Raw genomic sequence first — 18,038 nt, 5'->3', positions numbered from 1 at the left:
CCCCCAATTTATAAACATATCCCAGACGAGCCCCCAATTTGTTATGTACCTCGTAACTGGGTCTGCAGACCAGCAGAAATAGAAGAATCCATTGGAGTCTGGTGGTACCAAAAACTAAAAGTGTTTATTAGTAAACTACACAATACAGTATCAAAAATACAAATATACATATAAAACAGATTAGCAATAATAAACATAGAAGTGTAGGAATAATAATCAACAATAATAAACAAGCTCTATCAATGTCTAGGGGTAAATGAATTGTCATAAGAGAATATAGAGTTCAGTTCAGTTCATGTGTGCTGAAGTAGTTGCGGTTGTTGTATTGTAATTTGTTGGGGAGAGAGAGAGAGAGTGAGCAAGAGATTGAGCAGCTGCAGCCAGCAAACCTTCTGTTGTATTCTGATTCCGCTGTACCGTTGTGGTCATTTGATTATGATCCTCCATTCTCAGCTAGACCGTTCTTCTGTGGTGGACTCATCACTCTGACATGAGTGGACACACACACAAGTCCCCACCAGCCCTGCCGTCACACTGTTAGCTTTATTGACCGATCTCCTGATTCGGTCCTCCAAGCCCTCACCTTCCTGTGGGTGCACAACACTCAGTCAGTGTCCACTAGTGTGTCTGAGGGGTGTCTCCCTAGACCTGTCTTTTATCCCCACTGACAGGATATCAGCCATCCATCAACTCAAAATGACCATGTCCATCAAATCAGGCCATTCCTGCTGTCTCCTTAGGTATGTTAACGAGCAAAGTAACGTCCTTGTAGTGAAAGGTAAACAATCCAGGAAGAAGCCATAATACATAAATCAACTGTCTCTCTCTCTCTCTCTTATCTGTAGTAGGTCTCTCTCTCCCTTATCTGTAGTAGATGCCTTTACCTCTGTTCTGCATCTCTCTCTCTCTCTCATTAGCAGCATAGTTCTCGGGGTGGGGGGGAAGGGTAGCTCTGGACCCCATTTCCATCTTGTTTGTTCAGCACACATAACAATACGCTCTAGGCATGGAACGGCAGGCATTTCTAATCACAATATAGCAGTGGTCCAATGTGTTGGCACTCCTGTTGATGACATTGTAATTGGACAGATATTTCTTCAAATAAGCTTGACTGAAGTCAATGATAATGATTGGAAAGGCAAAGGGGTAGGCCATTTCTTGTTTGCTGATGGCAGTACTCAGTATCTTGAGTACCTGCTTAACGTCAGCTGTATGTAAACTGCTGTTAGGATCACAGCAGAGAACTCTCTTGTTAAGTAAAATAGTCAGCCCTAATCATTAGATGTTCCAGGTTGGGGGAACAAGACTATGTCAGACATCCCACCTCTCCTGGAAGTTCCGGGAGTCTCCCGCATATTGATAGCGGCTCCCTGATGCCCGCAAGTTATATACAATATCCCAGAGATGGATTTTTTTTGAGAGGGAGAAGAAAAGGAAGAGGAAGAGTGAGAGCTAGAAGGAGCATCCTGTTTGGTCTCCCTTCAGGCTAGGTAGACCAATCAGTTTTCTCTGTGGGCGGGCTTTATAATCGACCTCAAAAATAATGACAGTGTTCCTCGCTGCGCTGTTTGCAACAGTGACTTTGCCCATGGTGGGTTAAAATGTAAAAGTCATGTTGAGGTGAGTTTAACAGGTGTCATTCATTCATTAGCATAGCTAATGTTATTTAATCTAGCTGCTAAGGAGCTACTCATCATGTCCTACATGATGAGGCCAAACTCCCTGTAGACTTGCTTAAAATTGTAATAGAATAAAAAAAGACTCCATGATAATATAAGTACATATTTTAAAGTCACATTTTCTACATATACTCAACTTGGTTTACAGATTAAACAAAAATCACTAAACAAAGTATTACATGCACCCTTGGAGGTCGACCGGTGGGGGTGGGGGTATGGGGTTGCGTAGGGTGGGCGTGCTACCTCCTTGAAATGAGTTTTTGCAGGATGGGATGTCTGCTATGTTTGGTGCTATATCCCAGCACTAAAAAGAATTTTTCATGATACACCGACCCTTACCTTTTGCCTTCTTGGAAACATCAGTTGAGCCCATCCTGTCTATTGAGAAACTCTCAGGTCTTACTGATGTATCTGGGGAATCTGGAGTGAGCCATGTCTCTGTGAAACAGAGAATTCACCAATTCCTCATTTCCTTCCAATACTGCAATCTTGACCTTGGGTCCTCAGTCTTGTTCACCAGTGACTGTACATTTGCTAACAAGGCACTAGGTAGAGGAAGCTTCATGCCCCGGCATTTTACTGTAGCTTGGAGTCCTCCACTTCTACCTCTCTTTCGGCCATGATAATGTACCTTCATCCACTTAAAGGTGCTGTACCTGCATGTTTGAGAGTTAAGTCTGCCGAGTCTTTCAGAAGATCATGAAATCCCTAGTTTGTTAAGACAGTTTGAAAGTATATTACTTAATGTGAAATTACAGGCTGCAGATTGCAGTAAGAATAGTTCAGAAGTATATTTTGAAGTTTATCAAGGAAGGTGATTAGAAATTAGGATCATTTGATCACCTGATTAGGATTAGTCATCATGGCTTCGTGAGGAGCAGGTGCATCCTCACAAACCTGACTAAAGTCATCAAAGAAGTGACAAAACAAATTGAGCGGTTGTGGGGCACATGTGGATTTGATTTTATTTATTGAGCGATATGGCGTGAAGTAGGCCCTTCTGGCCCTTCTAGTCTCGCAGCTCCAGCAACCCCCGATTAACACTAGCCTAATCACGGAACATGTTACAAAGGCCAGTTAACCTACCCAGTACATCTTTGGACTGTAGGAGGAAGCCAAAGCATCTGGGGAAAACACGCGCATTCCATGGGGAGAATGTACAAAGACTCCTTACAGATGGCGTTGGACTTGAACTCTGAATTCCCCGACAGTTGTTATATTTCATTAGGAGTTTGAGGGGACTAAAGACACTGATACATTTCTACAGATGCACCATAGAGGGGATCATTGTCTGGAGGGGTCGTGCGTAGGCTCAGAAAAAGCTGCAGAAAGTTGTAAGCTCAGCCAGCTCCATCATGGGCACAACCATCCAGGACACCTTCAAAAGGTGATGTCTCAGAAAGGACACCCATCACCCAGGACATGCCCTCTTCTCATTGCTACCATCAAGGTATTATCTAGATGTTTCTTTAAATATTGCCAACATGCCCACCTCAACCACCCCTTCCAGCAGGTCATTCCAAACACGCACCAGCCTTCGCGCCTCTGATCCCCAAGTTCAGGCAACATCCTGGTAAACCTTTTCTACACTTCAGATGGTTTAGTAATACCCTTCTTTTAACAAGCTTACCTAAACCATACACAATATTCCAAGTGAGAACTCAGAACGGCAGCATAACTTCCCAACTCTTACACTCACTGCCCTGACCAATGAAAGTCCAAGTGCCATGTGCCTTCTTCAACTCCTCTCAACCTGACATGCCACTTTCAGTATTTGCAAATCTAGACGCCTCTGTTTCAGAACACATAACATACAGCAAAACACTGTACAAGTCCTACCCTTGTCTCAGCTCCCAAAATGCAGTGCCTCTTCCTTATCTGGATTGAAAGCCAATCCTCGGTCCATATACCTAGCTAATCAAGATTACTATTATTTTTCTTAATGCTCTTCACTGTCCACAACACCAACTATTTTAGTATCATCTGGAGTCTTACTAAAAATGCCTTGTATGTATACATCCAAGCTATTTAAATATATTACAGACATCTAAGATTCCAATACTGCCCCCCATGACACACTACTAGACACAGGCCTCCAGTCAAAGAGAAAATCTTCAACTATCACTGCTTCCCTGCACTGAGCCAATTATGAATCCAATCAGCTACAGACCAGCCTGCCATGAGGGATTCTGTCATAGGCCTTTCAAAAGTGCAGGTGCCCTACCTTAACCTACGCTTTTAGTTACTTCCTCAAAAAAGTCAGACATGACTTCCCACACATAAATCTGAGCTGATCATCCTGAAGCAGACCCTGTCTTTTCAAATGTTACTAGATTCTGTCCCTCAAAATCTCTTCCAGCAATTTACTTTCTACTGATGTTTGACTCAATGGCCTGTAATTTCCTAGCTTGGTTTTGCAACCATTTTAAACAATGGTACAACTTCAGACACTCTCCAGTCCTCTGGAACCTTAGTTGTAGTATAAATCTCTACAAAGACCTCTGCAGTTACTTATCTAGCTTCCCACAAGGTTCAAGAGTACACCAGGTCAGGCCTTGGGGATTTATTCACCTTAACACAATTCAGGCCAGTAGCCCCACCCTGCTAACTTGTATGTGGTCCAAGCCAACACCACTCATTTCCCTCATTTCTTTAGCCTCCATTGTTTTCTCCACAGTGAGAAATGAAGGAAAATATTCATTAAAAATCTCTTACGTTTCCTTTAGTCCCACACACAGATGGCCAGGCTGATCTTTAAGGGATCTAAGGGCGGCGCCTGACACTGAGCTGGCTGCCACAGTTTTAGGTAATCCTGTTGTTTATATTGTGCAGTTAAATGTGTTTCTTGTCAAACTCAGGGGTTGCTTTTACTGGTGAAAGGTTCATGAATATAAATAAAATTTAGAGGCAATAGATTTATTTCCTGTGTTTATCTGTGATACCAAGGATTTACCACTAACACTGAGAGTAGTGAACTGCACACCTCCAGGAGGTATGGAGGTAAAATGAAGATACAGAGGCTTCCTTACTGCTCTCCCAGCAATCTGCCTTTCAAATGTCCTCTCTCCTCCAAATGAGGTGGACAAGTTAGTGCTACTCATAGGACTACCAAGGATTACACTGTACTTCTGTCCGCTGTTTTGCTGAAACATGGCTTAGCTCAGACATAGCAGACAACTTCGTTCAAACGCCAGGATAGCAGCTATTTAGAGTGGGTCATGATGCACAGGTCACATGGCTTGTGCAGTTTATTAATTACAGATGTCTATATTATTCTTTCTTTTTCCACTGTACATTTAGAGGGTCTTTTCATTCATTATAAGCCATTCTAACTACCAAGAGAATTTCACTGTTATCCTGCTAGTATTTACACTCCCCCTCATGCAAAACACTCAATCTGCACAGTGACTGTTGGCTGATAACATTTATGGTTTGGAAAATAAATTATCCAATACTGTCAGTTTCATTATGGGGGTTTTTAATCATTGTAACATGAAACACGATCTGCCCAAATACCAGCAGATGATTAGCTGCCCACACGTGAGCACAGAACTTTGAACCATTTCTACTCCAACACTAAAGGGGCATTCCGCCATCAAACAGGAGAAAATCTGCAGGTGCTGGAAGTCCGAGCAACACACACAGAATGCTGGAGGAACTCAGCAGGCCCGGCAGCATCTGTGGAAAAACAAATATAGTTCTGCAAAATGGCAGGTTAATAGAGCTCTGAAAGTGGTGAAATCCACTTACAAGGATCGGCTAGAGAGAGACTTCAACAATAGCTGAGTATTCGGAGTTCCCTTGAAAGTCTAACCATCTTCAAACAGAAGTGCTCCCAATTCTTCCCCTCCTTGCCAATCAGCTCAATCACTTTTATTACTGGTTTGATAGAACAATCAACATCCATCTCTTCTCAGTTCCTCTGATCCTGATATACTGAGCCCCCGCACCCCTACCCCCCTCCCGTTCACAACCACTCCAATGTCACCATACTACCCTTCACCCCAGCCCCTTTCACCTTCTTCGGCTTCCCTCCAGCCCTGCCCTTTTCCTCCATCCCACCATCTACTTTCTGTGAAGTAAGAAGACATTCACAGATTATTTGGAAAACAGAACATTAGGTGAGCTGCATCAGCTGATGATATCTCACATGGTACTGTGCAGATCAGCTAGCGCCCATCTTCACTGAGATACATAACACCTGCCTATAAATAAGCAGGGTCCTGACTACTTTAAAGTTGCCACAATTGTTCCAAGAAAGGCAAGATCACTGGACATAATGATTATATGTCAGTCACTCAGACTTCAGAAGTTTATATAAGCCATTGAATGTCTGATGTTGGCCTGCCTTGTCCATTACTGATCCTCTTTTTGACCCACTAGTTTGATTACAGAGCAAATCATTTAGTTGAGGATGCAGTTAACTTGCATCTTCAATTCATTCTTCAATATTTGGACTCTCCTAACACCTATGTGAAGATCTCGTTTGTGGATATTAGCCCATCTTCAACACTATTGTTCTGGAGTTGCTCCACGGCAAGCTAACCCAGCTAAGCTATACCCTACGGTATCTGTCTGTAGATTATGAATGTCTTGACAGGAAGGAAGCCTACGTAAGGCTAGGCCCCTACTTGTCTTATCCAACGTCTGTAAGCACAGGCTCTCCCCAGGACTGTGTTCTTTCACACCTCCTGTTCTCACTTTATACAAATGACAGTCAAATCCATTAAAATTAGAAATCTCGCAGCAGTCTGGTGCTTTGAGAAGTGGCCAATTCAGAGATCTGAAGCCTGAGCTCGCTCAGGTTCACCAATTGAGTAGAAAAGGCAGAGAATCACAGCAGTTTAGTGCTTTGTGTAGTGGCCAATCACATTCCGGATTGATTGACATGAACAAATTAAAGCAAGGCAGGGGCAAGAGGAGTGGCCATTGTCGGAGTGGCCTTTATTAGAGTGGTCACAAGTTCGAGTGGTTTTCTTGAGGCTTTAGCTGTTCGAGGCTTCAGCAAGGACAGCCTTCAGTGAGAGAATGCAAAAAACCTGCAGGTATAGATTTTTTTCTCCCCTACAGATTATTGTTTTACCTTCTTTATATTTGCTTAGTTAGGAACAGGAGATACCAGGCAAGATAGTTGAATGCATCTCTTGTGAGATGTGGGAAGGCAGGGAGACCTCCAGTGTCCCTGACAACTACAACTGTGAGAAGTGGATCCATTTAGCTTCAGCTTCAAACACTCTGCATTAAGGAGTTGGAGCTGGAACTGGATGAACTCTGAATCATATCAGGGTCTGAGGGGGTGATAGATAGGATGTAGAGGGAGCAGCACACAGGAGACTGGGAGAGGGGGTGATAGATAGGACGTAGAGGGAGCAGCACACAGGAGACTGGGAGAGGGGGTGATAGATAGGACGTAGAGGGAGCAGCACACAGGAGACTGGGAGAGGGGGTGATAGATCGGACGTAGAGGGAGCAGCACACAGGAGACTGGGAGAGGGGGTGATAGAGAGGACGTAGAGGGAGCAGCACACAGGAGACTGGGAGAGGGGGTGATAGATCGGACGTAGAGGGAGCAGCACACAGGAGACTGGGAGAGGGGGTGATAGATCGGACGTAGAGGGAGCAGCACACAGGAGACTGGGAGAGGGGGTGATAGATCGGACGTAGAGGGAGCAGCACACAGGAGACTGGGAGAGGGGGTGATAGAGAGGACGTAGAGGGAGCAGCACACAGGAGACTGGGAGAGGGGGTGATAGATAGGACGTAGAGGGAGCAGCACACAGGAGACTGGGAGACAGTCAGGAAGGGGGAAAGGGTTATAAAACCAATGTGGAGTTCCCTTGTGGCCATCTCCCTCATCACTTTGGGTATTGTTGGCGGGGGATGACCTAGCAGAGGAAAGTCATGGCAGTCGGGTGTCTGGCATTGAGTCTGGCTCTGTGATTCAGAAGGGAAGGGAGAAGAGGTACACTGTGGTGACAGATGATTCATTAGTTTGGGGAACAGAAAGCAAGTTCTGTGGAGAAGAATGAGATTCCTGGGTGGTATGTTAGCTCCCGGGTGCCAGGTTCTGGGACAACTTGGATCAAGACCTCAGCATTCCTAAGTGGAAGGGTGAGTAGCCAGAGGTTGTGGTTCACGTAGGTACCAATGACCTGGGCAGGAAGAGGGATGATGCTCTGCAAAGTGAGCTCAGGGAGTTGGGTGCTAATTTAAAGTGCAGGACCTCCAGGGATTGTGATCTCAGGATTGCTGCCTATGCCACATGCTAGCGAGTACAGATGTAGAAAGATCATGCAGTTTAACATGTGGTGTATGAGTGAGGGTATAAGATTTTTGTATCATTGGACTTTCTTCCAGAAAATGTGGGTCCTGTGCAGAAGCACTTAAACTCCCCATTCCAGCTCAGGAGGAATGGGCCAGTAAAGGAAATGCCCACCCTGACACCAGGCCACTCCTCTTGAGCCAAAGCTGAGGCTCCTCACTCTTATACTAGTCCACTCTCACAATGGTGACTCCAAAAATACCATTCCACTTAATCTCATCTTCCTTTTATTGGCTAAAGTGCCCTCCAATTAGCCAATCAATGAGATTTTCACTCTTAGCTTCTGACTCCTGTAAAAGTGAAACTAACAAGCAGCGAGACTTGTCTTCATGTACCAGTGGGCCTGTTGTTATGCTGTATTGTTCTATGTTCTATTCAAGGAAGAAAAGGGTCCTCAACCCCTCATGATCTAGGAAGGAAGAGTAGAGAGAGAGTCTATGCCCATGGTGAATAAGAGCAGTGGAAATGGACTTAGTATGGACAAGTGGGGTTACATACTTGTTCTTATGTGCCTCTCTAAATGGCTTCTATGTGCAGTAATTGATATTGGCCTCTACCAGCTCTTCTGACAGCAAGTTCCAAATATCAACTACTTTCAATTATAAACTTCTTCCTTACATCCTCTTTAAAACTCTTCCTCTCACCTTAAGTCCTGCCCAGCTTGACTTCCCAAAACGTATCACCACAGGGAGAAATATACGAAAGAGGAATGAATATCTATTTGATGTTTGGATTCCATGTGATGGAGTTCACCGGACTGCAACTTTGCAATCCTTGTTAGCAGGTTTAAAAGCAATTTCCGTATTGTCTAACTGTTAGGAGTACTGTAAGCTCAGAAGGGGGAAGTTTAGAGCAAAATAAAAAGAGTATGCTGGATATTCAGCAACATTTGTGAAAAAGGAAACAAAGTTTAACTTTAACTCCGAAATGGATAATGATTGAAGGTTGATTGACCTCAAATATTAAAATAAGTTTCTCAACTTGCTGAAATCTCCAGCTTTTTTATTATTACTAATATTTCCTTTCATATTTTGCTTGCTAACTCCTCTGTGGAAAATTTTACTATTTCAAACAGTAGGGTTTTAAAGGTAGTCGGATTGCAGCATGGAAGGGAAAGGAATTTCTCGGATGAAGTTAGTCATTTCCATTTACTTTTAGCCATACAATTGAAAGTTTAAAAATTACTTGTAATATTTAGGGTCAATTTTGCCTCAGTCTTAACTATGATTCTCCTCCTGCAGAATATGCCTCCAAAGATGATCATCGGGATTTTGCGGGTGAATTGGAAGTTCTCTGCAGACTTGGACATCATCCCAATATCATCAACCTGCTCGGAGCCTGTGAACACCGGGGTATGAACTTCTTCAGCTTTTCTTACTTAGCAAAGCATAGCATTATGTCACGTCAAATGGAGATCACTGTACAGTAGATTTTATAATAGGTCCGTGAGGATATGTGTGCTGATTTTTTTTCTATCGCCTCTATTTGAGACTGTGTACTTTTACCAGTTGCTAGCTTGTACAAGCAGAACATTATGGTTGCTTCTGTGAACAGTGCCAATCAGTTCTGAATTCTAATTGGGCACAAATCCAAGCACAGCCCAACTTCAGGTATCTTCATATCCTTGTTACAATTTCAGACTACCTGAATTGTTAATAGAGCACATTTAACTGATAATGAAGAGTAGAAAGGTACAGATGTAAGTACAGTACAGTCAGACATATGCAATCAGCTCTCACAATAAGGGTTCCAATTATAAGACCATAAGATATAGGAGCAGAATTAGGCCATTTGGCCCATTGATGCTGCTCCACCATTTCATCATGGCTGATCCAGTTTTCCTCTCGGCCCCAGTCACCTGCTTTCTCCCCATATCCTTTCATGCCCTGACTAATCAAGAATCTAATAACCTCTTCTTTAAATATATATGAAGACTGGGCCTCCACAGCTGCCCGTGGCAAAGAATTACACAGATTCACCACTCTCAGATTTTAAAAAATTCCTTTCTCACTTCCATTCTAAAAAGGGCCCACTGTATTCTGTAGCTGTGTCCTCTGGTCTTAGACTCTACCACCATAGGAAACATCCTCTCCACATCCACTCCATTAAGGCCATTCACCATTAGATAGATTTCAATGAGGTCACTCCTCATTCTTCTGAATTCTAGTGAATACAGGCCCAGAGCTATCAAATGCTCTTCATATTACAAGCCATTCAATCTTGGAATCATTTCAGGAACCTCTTTTGAACCCTCTCCAGTTTTAGCACATCCTTTGTAAGGTGAGCGGCTCAGAACTGCTCACAATACTCCGGTGGCAGGTGGCAAAAGTGGGAATAGAGGGAACCTTTTCTGGCTGGCTGCCGGTGACTAGTGGTGTTCCATCTGGTTCTGTGTTGAGTCCAATTCTTTTCACATTTTATGTCAATGATTTAGATGATGGAATTGATGCACTTGTTGCAAAGTTTGCAAATGATATAAAGATAGGTGGAGGGGCAGGTAGTTTTGAGGAAGTAGAGAGGCTAGAAAAGGACTTAGACAGATTAGGAGAATGTACAAAAAGTGGCAGATAGAATATAGTGTCAGGGAGTGTATAGTCATGTACTTTGGTGGAAGTGGAAGGATTGACTGTTTCCTAAATGGAGAGAAAATACAAAAAACTCAGGTGCAAATGACTTGGGAGTGCTTGTACAGGATTCCCTAGAGGTTAGTCTGTGGTGAGGAAGGCAAATGCAAAGTTAGCATGCATTTCAAGAGAACTAGAATGTAAAAGCAAGGATGTAATGTTGAGACTTTATAAAGCACTGGTGAGGATGAACTGCTGTTTTATCCATGCTGGAATCTTTCCTGTAATACCATGGGCTCGTAACTTGTTAAGCAGCCTCATATGTGGCTCCTTGTGAAAGGCCTTCTGAAAATCCAAATACACAACATCAACCAATTCTCCTTTGCTTATCCTGCTTTTTATTTCTTCAAAGATTTGTCAGGCAAGATTTTCCCTTGAGGAAACTATGCTGACTATGGCCTATTTTATTGTGTGCCTCCAAATACCCTGAGATCTCATCCTTAATAAATCGTCTCCAACCACTGAGGTCATATTAACTGGCCTATAGTTTTCTTTCTTCTGCCTCTCTCCCTTCATGAAGAGTGAAGTAACAATTGCAATTTCCCTGTCCTCCAGAACCATGTGAGAATGTATTGATCCTTGAAAGATCATTACTAATGGCCCCACAATATCTTCAGTGATCACATTTAGAACCCTGGAGTGCATACCATCTTGTCCATGTGACTTATTTGCCTTCCGTCCTTTCAGTATCCCAAGAACCTTTTCCCTAGAAATGGTAACTTCACACACTTCATGATGCCTGACATCTGGAACTTCCACCATACTGCTAGTGTCTTCCACAGCAAAGACTGATGCAAAATAATTATTCAGTTTGTCTGTCATTTCCTTGTTCCTCATTACTACCGCTCCAGCATCATTTTTCAGTGGTCTGATATCCTCCCTCACCTCTCTTTTATACTTTATGTATCTGAAGAAACTTTGGGTATATCTTTGATATTATTGGATAGCTTACTTCATATTTCATCTTTACCTTCTTAATGACATTTTAGTTGCCTTCTGTTCATTTTTAAAAGCTTCCCAATCCTCTACTTTCCCACTATTTTTTTCTCCATATATGTCCTCTCTTTGGCTTTGATATTGGCTTTGACTTCTCTTTTTAGCCATGGTTGTGTCATCTTACCTTTACAATATTCCTTCCTCTTTGGAATGTATATATCCTGTGCCTTCTGAATTGCTTCCAGAAATAGCAGCCATTGCTGCTCTGCCATCATCCCTGCCAGTGTTCTTTTCCAATCAATTCTGGCCAACTCCTCTCCCATGCTTCTGTGATTCCCTTTACTCCACTCTAATACTGATACATCTATCTTTAGCTTCTCCTTCACAAATTTCAGGGTAAATTTGATCATATTATGGTAATTTTCCCTAATGGTTCTTTTACCTTAAGCTCTCTAATCAGTGTTGGTTCTTTGCACCACACCGAATCAAGAATTGCTGATCCCCTGGTGAGCTCAACCACGAGCTACTGGAATCCAGCATCAACTTGATTTCCCGACCTACCTGCATATTGAAATCCCCCATGGCTGTTGCAACATTGCCCTTTTGGCATGCATTTTCTATATCCAAATTGCAATTTGTAGACAACATCCTTACTAATGTTTGGGTGTCTGTATACAACTCCCATCAGGGTCCCTTACAGTTCCCTTAGTTCTATCCACAATGATACAACACTTTCAGACCCTGTGCCACCTCTTTCTGATGATTTGATTTCATTTTTTACCAACAGAGCAATGCCATCACCTACACCTTTCTGCCTGTCCTTTTGATACGATGTGCCTCCTTGGGCATTAAGCTCCCAGCTATAATCTACAACATCATACATGCCAATCTGTAACTGTGCTGCAAGTTCACCTACCTTATTCAGTATTCACCCTTTTTGATTTTGTATGCCTTTTACATTGCAACCCATCCTGTTGACTGCAATTTTGCAGTAACAACAACCTCTCCTCACCACACATTTCCTCTCTTTGTAAACCAGCTACCTCATGTTCAGCATTATCACTATCCTAGGATACCTCTTGCATTGAAATATATGCAACTAGGAAGATTAAACAGTTTAATATATGGCTAAGGAGTTGCTGTAGGAGGGAGGGCTTAAGATTTTTGGATCATTCGGCTGCCTTCCAGGGAAGGTGGAACCTGTACAAAAGGGACAGTTTGCACCTGGACTGGAGCAGGCCAAATATCCTCTGTTAGGTCATTCCCCCACTCCCAGGCAGCATCCAAAGGGATGCTGTTGAGGGGGAAAGTCACAGGAGTACTCTGCACTGGCTCTTTAACACCTTTCCTGTTCCTGACTGACACCCAGTTTCCTGTGTCCTACACCTTGGGTGTAACTACCTCTCCATATGTCTTATCTATCACCCCTTCTGCATCCTGAATGACCCAGAGCTCACCCAGTTCCAGTTCCAACTCCTTAACATGGATTGTTAGAAACTGCAGTTGGATGCACTTCTTGCAGTTGTAGTGATCAGGGAGCTGGAGCTCTCCCTGCCTTCCCACATCTCGCAAGATGAGCATTCCACTGTTCTGCCTGGCATCTCTGCTGTCCTAGCTGAGCAGATATAAAGAAGGGAAGGAAAGTAAAAAACTTAACCTTGAGCTTTTCTTTCCTTTGATTTCTCTGACTGAAGCTTCTCTTCGCCGAAGACATGAAGGGCTAAAGCCTCAAGATCCCCACTCTGACTCTGTCCACGCAGACGATGGCTGCTGAACTTTACTTTAACATGCTCCTGTTAATCAATCACAAAAACAGATTGGTCACTGGTCAAAGCTCTGTTAGACTGGTATTATCAATTATCAGTAGCAATTAAGTATACAGAAAAACTGGGAAATAAGTCTGATACTGGTAGTGGCAGAAAAATATTAGAATACTTTTCTTTTTAGGCAGTCCCTGGGAGTCAAGGACAACTTGCTCATGCTCTGGTTTTGCAGTTGATGAGGTTGATGTGGAACCTACAAACTTTACCAGAGATGGGGAAGGTAGTCCTCAATGGAGGGGGGCAGGTAGCCACTTTGAGATATCTGTTCCTTCCCCTATTTTCTTGGATTCCCCATTTCAAGGACTTGAACTTTAATGTTTGTTCAATTTAAGTGACGTCAGGCCATAAATTGCCAGGATATGGTGGGAATGGTTTCAAGAAGGCTTAGTGAACATCTTTCAATTATTTCCATTGAGGATCTCTTTCTGTAATGGAGAAAAAACATCTCATGTGATAGTGACTGCAGTTCCCACACTGGCTTCATCAGCTAAATCAAAGCTACTAGAGAAAGCTATCATCCTCAAAATTAAGTGACTAAGATGAAGTTTTTGTGTAGTAGACATCTTGAAATCACTCGTTCATGACAATTCATAGAGAAATCAGAATCAGGTTTAATATCACTGGCATATGTTGTGAAATTTGTTAACTTTGCTGCTGTAGTACACTGCAATACATTATAATATAAAGAAAAAATGTCAATTATAGTAAATATATATGTGTGTTAAATAGTTAAAATAAATAAGTAGTACACTTTGTACAAAAACAGTAGTGAGGTAGTGCTCATGGGTTCAATTTCCATTCAGAAATCGGAAAGCAGAGGGAAAGGAGCTGTTCCTAAATCAACGAGTGTGTGCGTTCAGGGTCCTGTACCTCCTTCCTGATGGTAGCAATGAGAAGAGGGCATGCCATGGATGATGGGAGTCCTTAAAGATGAACACTGCTCCTTGAGCAGGATATTATCGAGGCCAGTGCCCATGATGGAGTTAACTAATTTTACAACTCTCTGTAGCTTATTTTGATCCTGTGCAGAAGTCCCCCTCCCCCATACCAGATGGTGATGATAGCTTGTTAGAGTTAGATATGCATCTATAGAAGTTTCTGCCATTCACTGCCATTCATGGGATGTATGAAATCTCTGATCAGCAAAATGCTTGCACAGTAATGAGCTAAAGATCTTTTAAGTGAAACTCTAATTTGATTGGATAGGGGACACTAGCAGGGATGATGGCAGAGCAGTAATGGCTGGAGCTTCTGAGAGAAATTCAGAAGGCATAGGACATACGCATCCCGAAGTAGTTTTCTAAAGGCAGGATAATGTAACCATGGCTGACAAGGGAAATCAAAGCCAACATAAATGCCAAAGTGAGGGCATATAATAAAGCAAAAATTAGTGGGAACCTAGAGGATTAGGAAGCTTTTTAAAAACAAACAGAAGGTATCTAGAAAGTCATTAGAGGGAAAAGATGGAATACAAAGGTAAGCTAGCCAATATTAAAGGGAACACCAAAAGTTTCTTCAAATATATGTAAAGAGTAAAATAGAAGCAAAAGTAGATATCAGATCACTGGAAAATGATGCTGGAGAGGTAGTAATAGAGAACAAGGAAAAGGCAGATGAACTGAATAAGTATTTTGTATCAGGCTTCACTGTGGAATACACTAGCAGTATGCTCGAAGTTCAAGAGAGTCAGGGACAGAAGTGAGTGTAATTGATATAATGAAAGAGAAGGTGCATGGGAAATTGAAAAGCCTGAAGGTAGATAAATCACCTGGGCAGATGGTCTATACCCCAGGATTCTGACAGAGATGGCGGAAGAGATTGTAGAGGCATTAGATTGTAGCATGGTTCTAAAGGACTGGAAAATTGCAAATCTCACTATTCTTCAAAAAGGGAGAGGGGAAGAAGAAAGAAAATTAAAAGCCATTTAGTTTGATCTCAGTGGGTGGGAAGATGTTGGAGCTGATTGTTAAGGAGGTAGTTTCGGGGTAATCGGAGTATGTTAGAGAGCAGAGGTTGATTTGCATGCCATCACACTTGAAGATGTCCTAGGTGGTGTGGACATTGTGCCAGTGTGGAACTGGCTGATTCAACAACCCTCTGTCCCCTCATGCAGTCCTGTGCATTGGAACCTCCAGACCAGATGGTGATGCAATCAGTAATAATGCTCTCTTTGGTGACATAGCAAACTTCCTCGAACTCTTAATGAAATATAGCCACTGGTGTGCTTTCATTGTTATTGTATCAATGTGTTCAGCCTAAGGTGGATCCTCCAAGAGGCTGCAACCCAGGAACTTGAAGCTGTCCACCCTTCCCACCACCAACGGGCATAAATAAGATAACGATAACAGTCTTTATCCCAGGGTAGGGGTCCAAAAGGGCATAGGTTTAGTGTGTGAAGGGAAATGTTTACAAGATATTTACACATTGGCCTAAGGGACAATATATTTATGCAGAGGGTGTTAAGAATATGGAACAATCTGCCAGAGGGGAGATCTGAAAGAGGTTTATAAGATCATGAGAGGCATGGATAAAGTAGACCAGGGGTAGGCAACCTTAAGCGCAAATGATTTTCTAGCATGCGTATTTATTAATTTGAGGCAAAACATAACTAGATGTATATAAATGGATAATTTTCATATTTCAAGTTTTTTATGGCATTTATCTGGCCCACCGTACACTCATTAATACGCGATCTGACCCACAGAGGCGAAAAGGTTGCCGACCCCTGGAGTAGACGGACACCATCTTATTTCCAGGGTTGAAATGTCTATTACCAGAGGACATGTTTGGAATGGGAGAGGGGGCAAGTTCAAAAGAGATGTGAGGAACAAGTTTTTACTGAGAGTAGTTGGTGCCTGGAATGCACAACTTATGGTGGTGTCTGAGACAGATACATTAGGGACTGTCAAGAGACATTTAGATAGGCACATGAATATGAGGAAAATGGACATTGTGTAGGCTGAGGGGATTAGTGAATTTGGCCATTTAAGTATTGATTTAATTGGTTCATTACAACTTTGTGAGCTGAATCACCTGTCTGTGTGCTGCACTGTTCTATATTCTATACTGTATGTTCCCCTACACAAACTTCTGTCACCTGCCCGTGTGAAGGGAAATATTTACAAGAGGCCAGAGGGATGATACTTTCATGCAGAGGGGTTAACAATATGGAACACTCTGTCAGAGGAAGTTTGTTGAGGCAGGTACAATAGTAGAGTTTAAGAAGCACTTGGATCGGTATCTGCGGGGGCTTGGAGAAACTACAGGAAATTGGGACTAGATGTTTGGGCTGGATTGGCCTGTATCTGTGCTGTATTGCTTTATGACTCTCTAACAGTTATTTCCTGCCAGGCCACTGCGTGGAATTGTTTTGAATTTCCTTTGTGACTTTGTCTGGCTACAGGATACCTGTATGTCGCCATTGAATTTGCACCACATGGAAACCTGCTGGATTTTCTTCGAAACAGTAGAGTGCTGGAGACAGACCCGGCCTATGCTATCGCACACAGCACTGCCTCCACGCTGTCCTCCCAGCAGCTCCTGCAGTTTGCGGCTGATGTCAGCAAAGGCATGGATTATCTTAGCCAGAAGCAGGTTTGCTCCATTTTCCATTATCTTCTCAGTGTTCTCGGGATGGGGAAGGGTTAATGTGATCTGGATGCTGTCACTGAAAACAAACACTCAGATGCAACCTTAGTTAGACAAGCTAATTGAATGTCACCATTCACCACAAGAGCATCTAAGTCACAGAAGCAATGATGGCATTCTGTGGGTGTGCACAACCTTGGAGAGATCCAGTCTGCAATTCTGAGCAGGTTTGTTCTTATTCAGTCATGGAGTCGCATAACGCTACAACACAGTGTAACACTCAGGCTCGATTAACTCACATTCATCTGGGGGAGCTGCCGTCTGCCCCACCAAATGGTGTAATCACGATTGTGTGGACCCCGGTACAAACCCACAACGTAAAATATCAGACAGTACACAATATGCGATTAAATGATTACACTTTATAACTCTTACTTTGGCTATGTGGTTAGTAGAGAAACAAAATATAAAATAAAAAGGCGCCACTTTTAATAAAATAGTTCATGCACAATAAATCTTTGGAACTCACGCAGCACGTATTCCTCCACCAAACAACCTCTGCCAGAAACGTCACCAAAACTCAGACCCTCAGATTCCCGTCTCCGCTGTCCAGTAGTCTGCCTGCTCTCCACACACGTTCTTCCTCTCGTTCCTCCTCGACCGAAAGCCCGCGAAAAGCCAGGTTTGCAGACATACAAGAAAGAATAACATGTCTCCCATTGGTTAGCTACCCATTATCTGTAGTTATAACCCAAACATTCAGCTACAGAGAAACCATTACATCAGCAGCTGGCATTACAACATTTCATTAGATTAGAATAGATTCAACTTTATTGTCATTGTGCCGAATACAAATACAAAGCCAATGAAATGCAATTAGCATCTGACCAGAAATACAAAGAATCGTGTTATTTACAAGCTAACTGTGAATAAAAAGTGCTACAGCACACATATATAAAAATACTGAGACAATACAATATTGGTGCAATACTGTTTAGCGCTGTGATGTGAGGTTCAGCGGGGTCAGCCTCAGGGAAGAAGCTCTTCCTGTGCCTGCTGGTGTGGG

The 18,038-nt window shown here is 42.8% G+C and overlaps 1 protein-coding gene across 3 annotated transcripts in view; it reads left to right on the top strand.

Moving 5' to 3' along the window:
• tek (TEK tyrosine kinase, endothelial) overlaps positions 1-18,038 on the top strand; it is a 211,530-nt gene that overhangs the window by 160,699 nt on the left and 32,793 nt on the right. For all 3 annotated transcript variants that reach the window (XM_059974911.1, XM_059974912.1, XM_059974913.1), the window contains 2 exons: positions 9,243-9,353; positions 16,788-16,978. In XM_059974911.1, the coding sequence (XP_059830894.1) occupies positions 9,243-9,353; positions 16,788-16,978 (302 nt within the window). The remainder of the gene's footprint in view (positions 1-9,242; positions 9,354-16,787; positions 16,979-18,038) is intronic.

This window comes from Hypanus sabinus, chromosome 7 (assembly GCF_030144855.1).
Source record: "Hypanus sabinus isolate sHypSab1 chromosome 7, sHypSab1.hap1, whole genome shotgun sequence".
Classification (NCBI taxonomy): domain Eukaryota; kingdom Metazoa; phylum Chordata; class Chondrichthyes; order Myliobatiformes; family Dasyatidae; genus Hypanus; species Hypanus sabinus.
Note: the sequence above shows the minus strand (reverse complement) of the source record. Positions and strands in the feature narration are given on the sequence as shown.